Raw genomic sequence first — 18,697 nt, 5'->3', positions numbered from 1 at the left:
TTATCTTTATTCGGCTGTACGTAAGTTTGAAATTGACATTTTTTTTTTTTTTTTGGTATCCTCAAATTGTTTTTTAAAGTCGGTTTCTAAATCTTTTTGACCTTTAACCTTTTTTAAAAAATTGATTTTTAGGTTCAAAATTAGTAATTTTTTTTACCCAAAGAGTGTTTTTTGGAATTGGTACGTAAACCTTGTTTTTGTATTGTAAAATGTTTTCTTTTTAATCAACTAAAAGCTCAAATTATCATCGATGTTTACAGTTAAAGTGTTACTAGTTATTTTTGTTTACATAATTCTATTCATAGACGTAAAATAAATTCAATCTTCTAGGATAGTTAATAGAAAAATAAAGAAATAAACATCAGAGTTAAATTACTGAGAAAATATATAAGATCTGAGAGATTTACCCTCAGTTTAGAGAGTAAATTATGGACAACCCGACACTGCTGCTATCTAGCTAGCAGAGAAATATTACTTTGGGATGTCATATTAACTTTTAGGTCGGGAATTTTGCTAAAAATATCTTCAGCACCGAGCCAGCGGCTAGTGGAATTGCAATTTTGGAGCCAGATATTGAATTTCGCTCAGAGTTTAAAAACTTTAAGTAGTTTTAAAAGATTTAAAATAAAAAAACTAAAATATCTGCTTTGAACGTTGACTTCACTTTCTCACATTATAACTTTCAAGATTCCATTTTATACAGCTTCTTCAACTCTGAATTTCATACTTTTAAAATAGTATAATGACACCTTACAGGTGAGAATTACTTACCTTGAGAACTGCACAAAAACAAACTTATCACGGAAAATGATTTAGTGTAAAAGCTTTAATTAAGCGCGTTCGACGTGAATACTCGTCAAACCAAATCTCTATTACGGTGCGTTCGACGTGTATACTCGTCAAACCAAATCTCTATTACGGTGCGTTCGACGTGTATACTCGTCAAACTAAATCTCTATTACGGTGCGTTCGACGTGTATACACGTCAAACCAAATCTCTATTACGGTGCGTTCGACGTGTATACACGTCAAACCAAATCTCTATTACGGTGCGTTCGACGTGTATACTCGTTGTGAAAAATATAAAATTGCCATTAACTATAAAAAAAACTCGAAATTTTAATAAAATACAATAAGAATATTATTTGGTGGGGTGTTTCCCTTTATCTTCATCAATAGAACTGCCAAGTATTTTATACGGAGGGAGGTGGTGGGAGTCAGCCAAATGATAAGTGGTTGGTACATGTACCAACTCCGCATAAGAGATTGGGGAATTAGGCACACAAATAGAAGCTCTCAACCCAAGTGCAATGCCGTTTCAGACCTCAGTACGAGCATGATTTCATTTTGCACAGAATTCAAAAAGCTCTTTTCTTCCTCCTCGTAAAAGCTCTTGCGTGCCTAGTTAACTAGAGCTATGCATACGTGAAGCGGTGCAAGATTTTGAATGAGCACAGAATGCTCTCTGTAATCTCAAGCCCCAGAGAGATTACAGAAAAAGTCGCTTGCAGTGACTATTACGACTATTGTAAACTTTTGGTTGTTTTGCCCTGCGTTCGACACGTGTATACACGTCATTGTCTGATTTTAATTCCGCACACTGTGGTTTTTTTTTTTAACTAAATTCCACGCTTAACTGGTTAAATTACTGAGTATTGTAATTACAAGGGGAAATCGTCTGGGAGCAGTTGCAAGAACATTCATTCAGTAAAGCTGCTACTTCCGGAGTTAAGGGGATTTTAGCCGTTGGCTCCCAAACCGTAATGTATCAGCTTATTATAAGCTTCCGTTTCTGAACCTGCTCTAAGACCTCAAAATAGTTACTTCCGGGTGAAAAAAAAAAACTGATACCGAAAATTTGAACGATCAAAACGTTGTCCAAGTAAATTTAAGTCACTTTTGTGAAATTTCACACAGGTTTCTCTTACTGTAGTTAGTATATTCTGCTTTGGGAAGAGGAAGGCTACTCAGGAGTATCTACCCTCACAGGAATAATAAACTGAATCCCAGCTTATGGGAAGAGTCAGGTCCTGACGTCCGCCCCCGTCATACTGCTCCCTAAACCCATCATACCCTCCCTAAACCCCATCCTAAACCTCCATCCAGAGATTTGCCAGTCTGCTCCCGCTTAATGAATCGATCCTCTCTCTAATGTTGTCCTTTATTCGAGTATTCCTTTTTCTTTACCCCTGCATTGACACCTCCTGTATTCAAGTTAAGATCAAAGGTAAATCCTAATGAGCAAAAAGAGAGAGAGTGTTCAAAAGCTTGTGTCAGCCTTTGTCAAAGTTGGCGTGAATAGATTAAGTGAATTATCAAAGTATTCTCTCCCTGGGCTTTTAAAAGAGCAGCAGCTTATCTATTCGATATGTAATTTCAAGCTCAAAAGACCAATATTTAATTTTCCTTATTTCCTAATAAGAGGAAGTATCTCTGACGTGTTCAATTTCCCAAATTAATTTTCATCGGAAATTGCGATTTGTGGCTCCCTTGGAAATATTTGTCGCTAAATATTTTTATCTCATACTTAATTTTCTAAAAATCACTTTTCTGGCTCAAGGAAGTTCAAAACAGATATTTCCGGCCAGAAAATCGATTATTTAACATGATTTTAATACTTCCTAATATACTAAGTAAGAAAAAGTAAAACGCCGTCCGACCAAACTATTATGAGCTTAAGTTAGTCGGAAAGGATAGATATGTTTTTTTAGTTTTTTTAAAGACTAATGTACCCTTAACTAGCTTCTATCCTAAATATTTACAAGTTGGTAATTAATCAGAGGAACATTCCCAGAGTCCCTGTTTATCTGTCTGGGATATCGTCCAACTGAGTCTTCCTGTTAAAAAGTATGCATCATCAATTATATCGCCGGCTAACTCATAATTCAATCATTTTTATCACCCCTTCAGAAACGTTGTAAATGTTTAATTATCTTACATCTATTTCTAGATATTTTTACACTTGATTATTATTATAGTGAAAGCACTGCTTAAAATTTCTCCATAGTGATGCAATAGTGGGCGCCTTTTATAATTGTTAATAATGAACAATTCAAATGATTGATTAATTGATTGATTCAGCAGGATTTTTATAAGTGAATGGGTTTAAATTTTGTTAGGCGCCCAAATTAGCCCGTTAGTTGGTTATGAAGTATGTAAGAAGACAGCTAAATTAATTGGATTTACTTTTAGACAAGGCGCCACGGTAGCCGAGCGGTTAAGAGACTAGACCCGCAATGCTAAGATGTATTGCTGGTTAGTGGGTTCGATTCCCGGTCTAGAGGCCTTGGATTTTATTTAATGGTTAATATGAGAAATTTACAGTAATGTTAGGCGGTTATAGACTAGACCCGCAAAGCTAAGATGTATTGCGGTACTAGTCTAGCCCTTGGATTTTATTTAATGGGTAATATGAGAACTTTTACAGTAAAGTATGTTTGCTAATCGCCTACTTCCACGATACCTAATTTGGTAGTTGGACGTAACACCTGCCTGAAAAAATAGGCATTAGTTTACTTTACGGCATTCAAGGGATATCAAGGATTCTAAAGGTCTGATCAAGGATCAAAAAACTCCTCTGAAGAAATTGACTACTTCAATGTTATGGTTGTTTTTGTCGCTGTTGAAGCTCATAAGGGCCTTGTTTACATGCAGTTAGGAGCAATAAATCCTGACTTTTTTGTAAGATATATCCACACTAATACTACTCGAGTGGCGTTAAACCCTTGTCTATCTGCACAGCTTTCCCCAGTAACTTCTGCTGATTTTCTTTTTCTGTTAGGAGTTGCATGTTCATAACTTTCCAGCATCTTACACCAAACCTCTCTGAACTTGGGATATCAGACTGGCCTTGTTCCGATTATTCGCTTTCCATCATTCTGTTTGGCATTTTCCCATTCAAGCCTCACGCTTTGCCGCGAAGCCAAACGATCTTCTGCTCTTTCTTCCTCTTGTAGAACTCTTGTTTAGTCCTTCTTCTCATTTATCAGCTCTATTCGTCCTCTCCTTTCAAATAAATAGTAGTATTTGTCTATAAAAGATCGCCATCTTTTTCTTTCGATCAGCTTTTTGGATGTGACCCAGTTCTAAGAGCTGTTGGGCGGTTTTAAATTTTTTTTTTTATACTTGAGGATCGTAATGACTATCGAAATATGTGACATTTCTTCAAGTATTACTTGTTTTGTGGCCATCACTCTTCTGCTGACTTTCGAGTTACTTAAAAACATTTCGTCAATAACTCAGTTTCAGTCTCAATTAAAGTACGAATCCCTTCTACATGTCGATCCGATAATCTAAAAAAACCTTTCTACGACCTTGTCTCATATCATTATCATCCGCTTAAGCCCATAATTGAATGGGCCGAAGGAAATATTAGTTCTGGAAGGAACCATTTTTTTTTAAATTTGTATTTAAGATAATCTTACTTTGTATATTTAAATAATTATTAACAAATGAAAATAAATAAATAATTAAACAAAAAATATGCAAAATTTCGTACAGTTTTTTGACGACGATCAAACTCTGCCTACCCAAACTGTGTATTATTAATTCAAAAAGGCAACACTGCGCTCTTTACATCTTTAAGGTTATGTTTTTATAACCTTTTGGCACCTGTTCTTTTTGGCACACACATTTGGCGGTTTTCTAAAAATTTTGTGTTTTTTTTTTTCAGTAAGATCTACATTTCTATTTAAAAACATCGTAATTTAGATCATTATCATTTCTAAAAATAATATTTTTTAAAAAATGCGAATTTATAAATGAATTTTTAATATGTGTTAATTACGATCACAAAAACAAATAACCTATTTGAATTTAAGTACATGTGAAATTACATTTACAAAATTTTATTTACATTATTTTACAGGCTAAAATCAAGCAATTTAATATTTACAAAATTAATTATATTAAAAGACGTATTTGGATTATTGGTGATACTTTAAAATGTCAGGTCTGTTTTTCTAAATATCAGTTTTTTGATATTGCACAAATCAATAAATTCAGGTAGTTAGTTTGTAGTGGAAGAAATTTTATAAATTATAAAATGTTAGTCCTAAATTTGACGTCGATTTGATTAATTATTTGTTTTTAATTAAAAATTTGTCTTTTTAGTGGTAATATTTTTAACAAATAGGTTTGGTAATTTTTTACAGTTTTATTACTATAGTTATAGTTAATTAATATTAGTTTATAGGTACAATTAATAATAGTCAAAGGAGAAAATAATTTAGGAAAGTTTCTTTTTTAGTTTAAAACTTTAGCATACAGAATAATTAACTATTATTAGTTTCTATCTAATAGTAATAATGTTTATTCAATTATTTTAGCGTTATTATGTATGTATTTAATTATTTATATTTTTATGTGCCCTTTTGTATTTCCAAATGTTTTGTTTTTAATCTCATTAAATTTTGTGTCTAATATTAACATGTTTTCTCTTTCAGCTGATTTTATTTTATGGATTTTATTTCGTCTTTTGAGTATTTCTAAATATCATTCTTAAAGTTTATCTAAAATTCATCACTAATTGAATCATCTTTGAAAGGTTTTCAAATTTAATTGTAATTGTTAAAGTAGGTTAGTGTTTTTGAAGTTAGTTTACTTGGAAATGTGTACGTACTTAGAAGGGAAGGAAGATGGAAAAGCTGTTCTGCAATGACTTTACGAAGTAGATGTACCATGAGGCTGGACAAACTGGCTCTTACCTTGGTGAAATCTTTTTAGACAGCATATCTGTAGAATTGGGGGCAATAATTCTGGGTTACGGGCAAGTTCTCGTTCTGCTCGTTTAGTGTATCCAGTTTACCGATGAACAACCACATGCTAGGGATCAGATTTGGTTTCCAAGAGGGCAATCCCTAAGATGTCTTTAAGGTGTTACCGTTTTGGTAACCACTGCAGTGGTAATTCTTCACGATTTGGTTACAAACCCAGACGGTGAAACTGATTTTACCTCCGCTTTAGGCTACAAAATCCCATTTTTTTATTTGAATTAGCTGGAGCTGGAAGAAAGCTGGAAATATGCTTAATAAGTTCGTCCTTAAGTGATTGATTTCCTAAGCCTCAATGGCTCCAGCACCCTGACAACTTAGCGACCCTTTCTCCAAGATTCCTGGTTTAAGGTTTCTTCTTGTAACAAATTTTGTAGATAGCCCTTTGAAAAGACCGTAATACCTTACCTAAATCTAACCAGCTACATCATCTAGGCTGACCCTTAAATTTGTTCCAAACGTTATCATGAATTATAACGCCAAGTAATCGTATTTCTTGCAGCAAAAAAAATAGACTGAAAGTGGCCGAATCCGGGGACTACACCTTGATGTAGATGGACATTCACCCACCCAGTGTTGACTAAGTAACCCTTCCAAATCGTCCACTTAGGGCCCCCCCCCTGACGCGCTAAAATTGAGTGAAATTTGGCCCAGACTTTATTAATGTTTTATTTTTTTTAAAAAAAATTAATATTTGAATCAAATGGTGTTAGAATCTTCTCCTACCACACAAGAGCTTGCTAGTGACAAAATTCTGTTTACTGCAAGTGTATAGATAATCGATTATCGTTCCTATAATCAATCTTACGATTGAGTTTTATTTCTGATCTATATTTAATTTTAGACGACATGATGAATGTTCCTTTCTTATGATATCTTTTTCAAATTTATTTCAACCGTACTGTCATCAATTTTACATTAGCGTGGCACATTTTCGAAGTACTTAAATGAGCTCAAAAAAAAAAATCAAAATACTGTGCTGAGATTTTTAAAACTGTGAATAAACTCATTAAACTTAACTTAAGAGTTGATTAGAGAAATACCATGGTACATGTTCGAACATGCAGCTTGTCGCAGTTCCGTTGTTTCGATTGGTTAACTAGGTACAGGGATTTATTATTCTTTTATTCAATTGGCACAAATTAACCACTTATTTATACTCTTATAATGTTTTATTCATTAATGAAAATGTTTTTTTTTGCTACTTTTTTTGTTTTTAAACACAATATTCTCTTATTGGTTCTTTTCTTCACCAATAGCACAATTTCATTATCTATGTATGTGTGTTTTTGTTTCATTGAAAAACAAACTCTGTACTTACAGTGAAATTATGAAAAAAAAAAAGTTTTCTACCAGACAAAACTGTGTTACAGAGTTATACTTCTTTAAATAGACAAGAGAAGGGTCTTCCTAAGTGATCAATGCGATTTTCTTTTTTTTTTGTTTTTTAATCAGTGACGGCTTGTCAGTTGGGGAAACGGAAAAGTTTGATAAGGTGAACCGCTGAGAGCCTACTTCAGTTGATCTAATCGTGAAATAGGTTTATCTAATTCGATTTCCACCGTTTCACAGATCAAGTGCGATTTACTTGAAATGAAATCGTGAAGCGTTTGGCCTTATTGAAATATGCTTCTTAAGCTTAGGTGATGTTTTAAAGTTTCGTACGAACATTGGCAGGGAACACATGCATAATTAATCAAATAAACGATCATTATCAGATTGTATTAGTAATTGTTAGGGCAGAAGGTTGAACCTGTTGCAAATTATTTATATTAATAAGGAGAAGACCCTGGTTTTAGTATAACCCTAGGTTTAGTAGCAGAGAAGGAGTGTAAGGGAGAGAGTGTAAGCAGAGAAGGAGTATAAGGGAGAGAGTGAAAGCAGAGAAGCTTCCGGCCTAGCATTGCACTCTTAGACGAGCTGTGATTGTAGAGAATCTAGGACCATCCCTGCACCGTTCAGAAAGGGCTATCATCTATCAACCCAGAACTACGGTGCAATGCTGCTGCAGAAGTCGCTCTTCTATTCCTGGTTAAGAGCAGATTGAGAAAGAGTAAGTCTTAACCACCACATGAATGATCACGCCTAGGTTTCAAACCACTGATCCTCGATGAATTTACCAAAGATTGATGAGAAACTTGGATTGCAATCAGTTAGCAAATGAGCGGGCCAAAAATGGGACAAGAATTTAGGTTTACAAGGCAGGCGCATAAGGCTGGAAACATAGTGGAGCGGCGAGCAAAGCGGCGATGATAGCGAAGAGCAAAGTGGCGAAATCAAACACAAGTTAACATATGGGATCGCGCATCCCATTATGCAAAACGAAGATAGAGCAACTCTCTCTATAGAGAGTGTTTGTTTTCGCCGCTTTGCTCTTCACTATCATCGCCGTTTTACTCGCCGCTCCACTATGTTTCCAGCCTAACTGAGAAGCAATGAAATCAGCTCTCGTCGATCACTTTGCTTCACTAACTTCCGCTACATTTTAAAGCCTATATCTCGAAACAATAACAACAACAAAACTACCCAGAAAAAGCAGTCTTCTTCATTATAGAGGAAACTTTTTACTATAACAAAAAAATAACCTTCCTCTATCTCAGTTTTTTTAAAAAAACAACAAACCTGGAAAGTTTGCATGTCAAAACTTGTCAGATTCTAAATCAATTTCTGTACTTCCAACAGCTGACCTGCCGTCACTGATTTTTTTTTTCTTTTTTTTTTTTTTTAAGAATTCAACACATCATTTACCTAATATCTGCACCAATAATGTCACCAATTGATCATCCAGTGACATAATAGTGTATAACACACACAATTTTTATTTTAAATAATTAAACAAATTGAATTAAACATTTCAAATAATTAAAAGTAATAAAAATTAAAATTATTCTTAAACGAAAATGCCAATTGAAAGCAAGCACAAAATAAACACCAATAAGCTGCTTCTTCTTTGTGCTTACAGTTTTCTTTTAAATGTTTTATTTTAAGACTCTATAAAAGAAAGAAGTTTTTAAATTTAATATTTTTTTTAAGATAAATTTTTCAGCCTTTGCTTTTTACTTTTATTTTATCAGTATAATTATTCTTTGATTTTTTGATTTAGTTATTTTATTAATAATAACAAAATAACTAACCTTCGATATTCCTTTTTTTTAAAAAAAAAAAAAAAAAAAAACACTTATTCGAGCTAAATTCCAGCAAATTTAAAAAATAAAAGAAACTTGTGTAAACTGTGCTAATATTTCTGCTTGAAAATTATTTGTGCTTTAGCCAGGAGAAATGGAAGAGGTATGTAAAAATTGTGGCATGCCTTTAGATGTTGCTTTTTGTGCCAAAAAAACAAACAAAACAAAACAAAACAAAAACTGTAACCTATAACCTTTAGGTTAACCTGTTAACCTGTTCATACTGCAACCTTCACCATAAACTTTAAAGTGATTAGATACATTTTTTTTTTAAATTCAATTCAATTTTAAATTACAATTTATTAAAATTTAATTACAATTAAAATTATTAATAATCTATTTAATAAATATATAATAATAATCTGGATAATAAGGTTGCTATGGAAAAGGTATGAACTTTTCCGCTTTCCTCAAGTAGTTTTTCACTATTTGCTTGCCATTTTCACTAGAGCACTTGCATCCCGCTTGAATTTTGATAATCCCCCCACTTCCTTTACTTTTCTATTTCCTGATAACTCCTAAACCTGAAGATATTCCACGTTACGCGATCAGGCTACATCAGTGCTGCACTCTAGTAGCCAAATTACAGTGTAACAAGTCTCATAACTGAATTTACTATTTGTAAAGTAGTTTTTTTGCGTCTGTGATTGGTTATAGCATGACAGTGAGTTAATTGAAATGAGGTATAATAAACCCTAAATCCAAATGTAACAATGAACTAAAACAAATTATTGAAACAACAAAATCAAAAATAGATTTTTTATAACACTTTTGCCACAAGAGAGGATTTTGTCATTTAAGAAAAAAAATTTGTGAACGCATTTGGATCAGCTGCGAATCGTTTTATTCGAAAATAAAATTTACTAAACAAAAAGTTACGCTGTAAACTTTTCGAAAATGCAGACAATTAAATACTTAACAATTACCCAAAATTACAGCCTTCTAGCGGTGTTTTTGAAAGGATATATAAGGCGTTTAAGTTAGCGACCTTTACATTTCCTTCATATTTCGAATTGCTGTATCTTCTGAGCCCTATTAGTGTAATCTTTGCGATAATATTGACAATTATAGGCACCTCATCAACCTCTTCAATTTTGTTCGATACCCCTGTTTCTAGCTCTAATTTTTTTTTTTTTTTTTTTTTTGAAGGAGATATGAGGTATTATGATCGAACTTGCTGGGATGAAAACCTTCAACATCAATTACGTAATGTACGTGATACGCGCATTGCGTCCGACTTTCAAAGAGATAAGTGAAAGAGTTGAGTAACAAATATCTCACTAATTAAATAAATTTAATCGCCAATTTCTTAATTATCATTATTAGCTGCATTAATAATACTGTTATTCGATGTTTATGTCATATCATTTGTGAGAAAATTACCAAGATTTTTTTGAAATTTATTCAGAAAAAATGGGGGGGGCCTCGATTTTGATCGATTATAAACTAAATGCTGTATTTATTGTGTCGCGTTACCCTAGTTGGCCACCTCGTTGAAATATCGAACATAAACTTCCGTCGATTTGTGCTTTTTTTTAAAAAAAGGGGGGGCTTTTCGATTTCTTTTTATCATGCTGACCATTCTTGCATACACGAAAAGAGGAAGTAATGAAAATGTTGTTAGTAAGAGTAATAAAAATTTAGCTGTTCATGCAATTCGATAAAAATGAAAAACTGCCTCAAATTGGGCATTCTTTTTTTTTTAAAAAAAAAATACCGGATATGGATAGTGTTGTCTGCAATGAGAGGAGCGCAAACACAAATACAAAATTAAAGTTGAATTATCTATTCTAATTTCGTTTAGTTTGAAGTAGTTTACTTTTATTTTGTTGTTCGCGCTGAAGAGATGTAAACTAGGTTGTACATCTGTTAGTACACTAAGTAGTTGTTTGCTTTGCATTTAAAACTCTAATCCATTTAGTGTAAGTAATATAAGTAGAAGTTCTCTGCAACTATATGCTCATTAAGTAGTCATCTTTATGCTGGCCAACTCTCTAGTCGCATCTATTTTACTTGAACTTCGCTTCTCTTCTATTTTCTCTCTTTACTATTAATTCCTCTCTATTAGGTAACAAGATAAAGCGGAAATCTCGCTGAACCTGCACCCGACTCTTTCTATTGCTATATTCTCATACTTAAATACATTTTTTTTCCAAATTACGAAAGTATTATTACGAAGTAAATATGCTTTAAACAATTCGGTGGTTGACGGTGATGTTTAAAAAAGAATTTTGCAGTAATTTAGAGTCATCGCTGCCTTTCCTTAGATTTCTAAATTGCCCCCTCTATATTCATATTATTTTATTTTGTTTAAATGCACCTGAACATCTTCCGGGTCAAGGCTTCCGGAGCTTTTTCTTCAGTGCATAGATCAGATTAAACTAGGGCGGCCTCAAGGCCTACGGCCTCTGCTACCCCTTTCGATCTATTGTGGCTCCCCCCACTCTAAAGCTCCCTCTCCAGACCAGTCCTTTTCAGATCAGACTCTTAATTCTGGAGAGCCTGCTCCTGGGTAAAGCTCTCCCCGAGGAGTAACATCCTTAGCCCCAGACAAGCCCTTCACACTGACACAACACTTGCAGTGCCGTTTACTTCTCTTCCTGAGACAGAACCTACAGAGGCTAGCCATCTGCCAGGCCCATGCGATGCATGTGTTTTCTGAGCCTACAGAACCGGCATTGTTGCGCTCCTCTCGTTGCAGAAAACATTATCCATCACCAGTATGTGAGCTGTAAAGAGCTTCTACGAAGAGAGAGAAAATCTATATTCATATTTTGAGAACTAATTAATATTAATATTTAAAAAATTATTTTTAAAACAAAGAAATACGAACCACACATCACAATACAAAACCTAGGCGCCACGATAGCCGAGCGGTTAAGAGACTAGACCCGCAAAGCTAAGATGTATTGTTGGTTTAGTAGGTTCGATTCCCGGTCTGTAGGCCTTGGATTTTATTTAATGGTTAAGAATGAAAGAAAACAGTAAAATAAGTTTGTTAGGCGGTTATAGACTAGACCCGCAAAGCTAAGATGTATTGCGGTACTAGTCTAGCCCTTGGATTGTATTTAATGGTTAATACGAGAAATTTACAGTAAAGTAATGTTTGCTAGTCGCCTCCGTCCACGACACCTAATCGGTAGTTGGACGTTAGGCCCCGCCTGAAAAAATAGGCAAAAAAAAAAATTCAAAACATGTAGCTATTGAAAAATATTCTTTTTTTTGGGAGGGGGCTGTGCCTCCGCTGAATTTTGTTTTCCTTTTCCTGAGTTTGTACTTCAGGCATTTATACCACTGGGGCTCATAAGACTTCATTTTTGTGAAGAAATATGGCCGCCTGCCATTATGTCCAATCTCTCCTAGGGTATAGGTCTCCTCCACACCCACACTCATCGCCTCCATCTAGAGCCAGCGCACAACATTCAGTAACAGCTCCTCCTCGACTACCACCAGGGTACCATTATCATTTCATCATTCGCCAACTCTTTCTACAGTACTCGTGATCATAATTCAACAACAGCTATATCCCGTGGGAAATGAAAGGATATTCAGATATTATGTATTCTGTTTGTGTAACTGCTTCTATATTCCTAGATAACGTATTATTTTTTCAGATTTCTTTTTTTCATTTTTCTTTTATTAAAGTTATTTTTAAATTTAGTATAAGAACTTTTCATTTTTAATTTTAAGTGCCTTTTTTCTACGCGAATCACACGAACAAATATTGAGTGCTGTCAATGTTACTTTATGGTCCACAATTTGAGGTACAGCTGCGTTCCATTCGGCTGATCTGAGAAGAAGAATTTAGTTCACTAAAGCCCAGATGTACTTTACATTATGACATTGACTAATTATCTTATGTTCTTCACTTACACCCTACTAAAACTTCTAATTGACTGCATAAACTCTAGAATTAAGCGATACTTACGTGTGAGTGAATTCATTTCTTAACTAAACCACTTACACGGTCTTAGTGGCTAAACTTTGACTTAACGCACATTACATTATCTATCGCTCCTCCTAAAATCTGCTAAACTTGCGCAAAATTCACCCTTTTTGAGGAACTAGAGATCTTGTTACGGTGATTAGTGTATAAAATGTGTAGATGGCAAACTTTCTCATACTGGCAACATTGAGTCAGCTGTATCGATTAGCTAAGAGCCTGGTCGTAATTATAACATTGTTCGCATAAAATCCTCTCCGAAAAATCTTCAAATTACACAACTCACTTGCGTCTCGCCTAAAGTCTCATCTATTTGGCGCGCTCCGGTTAGTTCCAGGTGAGATCCTGCCCGGTGATGAAACAACTCATCCAGGTGCTGTACGGAAGTTTGGGAAGAAGAAGTAGTGGGAGCCGATTACGCTTAGGGAGCCCTTCAAATGCTCATGCTGATTACTCGGAATTACTCTTCTAAAACTTAGAAACGATACTTTGCCCCCTTGTAATTGAATTTATTTTTTTAATTTGAAAAATGTTCCGAATCAAAGTTATTCTTTAAAAATAAGAGCAATGAGCGTAACAAATCGTTGGAGCTAATTTTGAGAAAATTTCAAGAAAACGTGCTTTTGCTCGTTTCCTTTCTGAGTAGTGGTCCTTCCTGTTGGGGAATTTCGATTGTAATGTTCCGCTTCCGATCGATTTTTCCTCGCACAGACTCTTAACCGTTATTTCTTCCCGCCAAAACAAAAGTGGCACGTCTAAACTAAACTTTATAAGGGTGCGTTCCACAAAGCGCTCACAACGATCAAAATATACCTTCAGCCGTTCCACAAGACGACCACCCGGTCATAGTGGTCGTGGCGAAAACGTCACTAATGACGTCATTATTTTTGCTCTCGCGAAGCTCACAACGCCCCACCTTAAGAGCTGGGTCGAAGTGGGCGTTCAGAAATTTGGCGCAACTTTTAAAAGCAAAGATGGCGACCGAAAAAATTATATCAGGTAATTGAAAGTATTATCTCAGTCACCCAATATCAACTGGGACGCTTCATAAGTAGCAATGAGGCTGTATGGAGTATTAACTGTATATCATTTTCCATTCATGAGCGATATCCAACGGTTGTTCATTTAGCAGAAAATGGACAGCGTGTGTATTTTACATCAGAAAATGTACGTGCAAGAGCCATGTCACCACCGCCAACAACATTAACTGAATTTTTCACATTATGTAGAAATGCTACCTTTGCAAGGACACTACTGTACTCTGAAGTAGGGGTAATTTTATTCTTAATTTTCATTTCGATGTATTGTATACATTTGGTCATTAATAAATTATGTTTGAGGTATCAAAACTGCCTTTTTGTTCAAACACAGCAACGTGTGAACGGGTACAGCTAGTAATTAATAAAGTTTATTATAACTGCATATAAACGGGGTTAAAATTAAAAAATAACCTCTCCAAGCCTCTGACTTATTTTCGAGGTCGCCATTTGTAATGTTTAGATGAACGGTTAAAACGCCCCAGAGTCCATTCCACTTGAGTTTTCGATTGTAACGCTCGCAAGCAAGTGGAACGGGCAAAACCGCGGTCGTGAGCGTGATCGCTGTGAACGCTTAGTGGAAGGCAACCTAAGCCCTCAAGGTCTCAAGGTCAAAAAGGTAAATTTAAACCCTTAATCGATTTTCCATTTAGTTTCTGCTATTCTCACATTCAGAAACCCCATTTTGTAGAAACAAGGTTTCCTGTACACTGGCTGGCTTAAAACGTAAATTGCGGTTTTAAATTTAAAATCTATAAATCTTACCTCTAAGAGAGGAGTTCGAGGAAAAAAAGATAAAATGAAAATTGTAGCCAGCGGTTGGTGGGGGGCGTAGAGTGCCGCTATATCCGTGATTGATAATTGATTGTCTAGGCGGAGAAAGACTATTTGTTTCACCTACCCTCTCGTGGACTGCGAGAGAATAAATTTATTTTTACAATTTCAAAGTCTCCATGCTGCTGCAAAAAACACGACCTACTTTGCCCCATGTCCAGCGTCCACAGACTATATTTTCCACAATTCTATAAACGGAATTCTATTTCCCGTTTCCCCCCAAGACCTACTCCTTATCATTTTTTCTCATCCAGTGCAATCTTCACTGCAGTATTTTCTTTTGTCTGTCCGTGCGTAATGGTTCTTTCTTTTACATGTTAAGTTTAAAGAAATCAATATATATCCGTTACGAGAGAAAATCGCGGAAAACTGATACCCCTGTTCTTTTAAATTTCACTTCCGGAATCGTTTCCGGAAAAAATCATTCAGCAAAGTAGTACGTAATTCCGGTTGGATCGATTTTGTTCAAAACTTAACGGTGGCTTATCGATTATAGCGGCGATTTATTTTTTAAATAGATTAATCAAATTCAAGAGGTGGATTTCCCTATGAAAATACAATTTTCCATAAATTTTTTATTATCAGAAGTGATAATGCGCTCTCGCGGCGATTTTACTTCTTTTTACACATATAAGTATGTTGTTATACAGACAAACGTATCGCTAATAAACTTTTCTTCGTCCAATCAATTGATGTTTTGATTGCAAGTTAATGTAACCTCAGAAAAACTAGAAAATAAACTCGTGGAAAATATTAATAGCGCGATCTGAATAATCTTTACCGGAAATGACTGGAACATCCGCTACTAGAACGATATCAGTACAAAATGCGGGCAAAGCTTCCTCTTTGTACGTATTTTTGCTCACAATATTCGTAAACAATAGGTACCCGTATAATTAGTTTACGATTTACCGTTTTCTATTTACCTAATAATGGCGTTTCTTGTCAGTTAATGAACTTAACGACCGTTAGCTTTAATTAACAATATGAATATATTTGTTAACTTTGTATCTAAAAAGTTATTGGAGTACTTTCTTGCTGATTGGTTCTCGCGTGAGGGAAGAAGAATTAATTAACTTTATCTGTGAAATTAGTAAATTTTTTTTTGATACTTATTAAAAATTTCAAAATATTTGCGTCAATAGTGGAACTAAATATATCAAAATATTGAAAAGAAAATTGTAATCAAGAACGATTAAGTCCCCAAAATAGACGTCTTCAAAACGTGTTAACATTTTTGAATACGGTATACGTAAAATCTATTTTTATTATTATTTATCACAACGATTTTCCGGTATAAACCTTCCGCTTTGCGGGGGAGGGGGGATTAAAAAGTCCATTTAATAAAAAAAATATCACTATGGCAACGCGTCTCCTCTACCTTTACTAGTAGTAAATTTTGCAGTATTAAGTTATTCCCAAAAGAAAAAACCCAGAGTTAATAAAAACTGTAGAGAAAATTCCAAGGGTTTGTATAGACCCTAAAGTAAACTTGACGGTCTGTCATTCGTCTTTATTAAGGGCGTCAGGAAAGGTGCTACGTGCTAGTAAGGGCTGCCAATTCGCTTGCATGCATCTCGCCCTAAGTCATCCAGTCTACCTTATCATGGAATTCAACATACACATTCACGCTATTCAGTTCTATCATTTTCCCCCCTCCCCCAACATTTATTACTTTACTGACAATTATCTCTTGAAATACGTCTTATTTTTATTACATTTATTTTTTTTAATTTTATTATTAATTATATGCTAAAACTATACGCAGATCAATTTAAGATCAGTATAGAACATTCTACGATATCTATCTGAAAGCATACAGAGAAACTTGCAAAATCCTGCGAAGTAAACTCCTAGAAGTAAAGGAGCTCCGCCTAACTATGCAAACTTGCAAAAAATCCTGTGAAGTAAGCTCCTAGAAGTAATGAGCTCCACCTTACAGTGCAAACTTGCAAAATCCTGCACAGTAAGCTCCTAGAAGTAATGAGCTCCTTCTAAAATATATCTTCAAAAAAAAAAAAAATAAAAAAAATAATAACCGCATTCCGAAATACTATTTTCCTTCTCCGCCAAAAAAAAAAAAAAAATCCTTCCAATCCTGGCTTCCATCACCAACCTAAAATGCAGTTCAATCAAGCATGCTTATCACCACAAAAAAAAGAAAGAAGCACATTTAAGCACAAGCAAAAACTGCACCTAAATTTTTTTAAGAAAAACACACACTCCTGTGTTGCACTAGTTTTCTATCACCTCTTAAAGAAAATAATTATTAGGTAATCAAAATTAAAGTACAATTTTCGAGCACCTTATCGCACCTTGAAAACTGTTTCTAGAATGAAAGACTGAATTTAAGTTTTGCACCTTTTTTAAACGAAGTCCACCCACACTACTACTTAGAACGAAAAGCTTAGTTTTGCACCAGTTTTGCACTTTATTTACTATTTTTTGTTTATAGTTTTCCTAATTTAAAGAATGTTAGAGGGCATCCGACGAAGGGATTAGTGTCTTTCTTCCCTAGAAAAGGGCTTCGTCCCAAAAAATTGTTTGTTTTTTATACTTTTAGATTTTTCTCGATGTTAGCTTTTGTCTTTTCTTCAAGTATTTATCTTTGATTAGAAGAAGAAGAAGAAGAAGAAGAAGACTGGAGACTACAGATTCTTCAATTCCCCCATTTTTTTAAATTTACTTTTGTTGTTGAAGTTTGTTTTAATGTTTAATTTCAGATAATTTATAATTTGTTTAGATAAATGTTCTTGTTTAATGTTTGAAAGACAATGTGTAAAATTGTTTCAGAGCTAAGTTTTACGTTTCTTTACAGCATGCTATGTCAACATGAAACCAAAATTATTTACTTTTTTATGGACTTAAATATAAGGTAAGTGGGGAGAAGATGCCACACTTAACACTTATTTCCGTTTTGTAGGAAATTGGGTTATCGAAAAACAACACCAAATGTATCAACGTCTAGGTTGTTTTTTATTCTTTAATTACATATATATATTAGTACATTTAATTAAATGCAAAACCGATAAAAATGCATTTGAATGAAATTTGGCAAAACTGGCATCTTCCCCCATCATGTGGGGAAGATGCCACAATATCTTTAGATATAAATTGAGAAAGAAAAAAATACAAATTTATTGTTAGGTAAACAGCAAAATATTCTCATTAAACACTGAGGGGAAGGAACACCGAACAAAAGATATTTTTTGTTTAATTTTTAACTTTTTTTGCAATGCAAATTGTCTTTGCTGCAAATTTCATGTAGCCATCTCTTGCATGTTATGCATTGAAGCCAATCGCATTTTGGGCCCTTCCCCCCACTTACCTTATATTTATGTGCAAATAGTTTATTGTCCTTTGTTAATTTATGGTGAACATGATTTGTAGCAATCAAAAATAGATACGTCTTAAAAGGAAAGCAAGTGCAAACGAAGAGATTTCAAATTAGATCTTGAATAAGATGAAAATAGCATGATATGTTCGTTTCCAGTTTTTTTAATTTTAAGAGAATTTCAAGTTCAACTTTTGCGACTTAAAGTGATTTCTACCGCATTTTGGGGCATGAGATTCTGAAAAGACTGACTAAGACCCCCTTCTTATATTTACTAGCTTCCTGTGTGTTGTGAAATAAGTTGACTATGTGTTAGTTTCTTAAGTTAAGATGCCTTCAGTGTGCCTTAACGCTTTGAAAAACCTGCCTTGCTTGAAAATATCTCGTAACTTCATCATGAATACGTTTACGTATTTAAAAGAAGCGTAATGATCACTGAGCAGTTCTCGAAAAGATTTTCTTAACTTCGTGGTGTATCTGGCAGGGATGGGAGTCGTGCAATCAATTTATTTTGGAGTGAGGAGAAAGCAGTCAGATCAAAATTTCGTTGATGATAGTCAAATTAGTTATGGTATTAGCAACAGAGGGTTTCA

At 34.4% G+C, this 18,697-nt stretch overlaps 1 protein-coding gene across 5 annotated transcripts in view; it reads left to right on the top strand.

Annotated features, from left to right (window-relative positions):
- Positions 1 to 18,697, top strand: part of LOC141456439 (inactive dipeptidyl peptidase 10) — a 134,718-nt gene that overhangs the window by 83,033 nt on the left and 32,988 nt on the right. For 2 of the 5 annotated variants that reach the window (XM_074132442.1, XM_074132440.1), the window contains exon 3: positions 9,042 to 9,059. The exons of 2 other annotated variants lie outside the window; for them this stretch is intronic. In XM_074132442.1, the coding sequence (XP_073988543.1) occupies positions 9,042 to 9,059 (18 nt within the window). Of the gene's footprint in view, positions 1 to 9,041; positions 9,060 to 9,334; positions 9,346 to 18,697 lie in introns of those variants that run through there. One more of the 5 variants, XM_074132443.1, reaches the window with a different exon arrangement.

Source organism: Rhodnius prolixus, unplaced genomic scaffold (assembly GCF_049639745.1).
Source record: "Rhodnius prolixus isolate KJV_2025 unplaced genomic scaffold, Rpr scaffold_4, whole genome shotgun sequence".
Lineage (NCBI taxonomy): Eukaryota > Metazoa > Arthropoda > Insecta > Hemiptera > Reduviidae > Rhodnius > Rhodnius prolixus.
The sequence above is the reverse complement of the archived record's forward strand: the minus strand, read 5'-3'. Positions and strand labels throughout refer to the sequence as shown.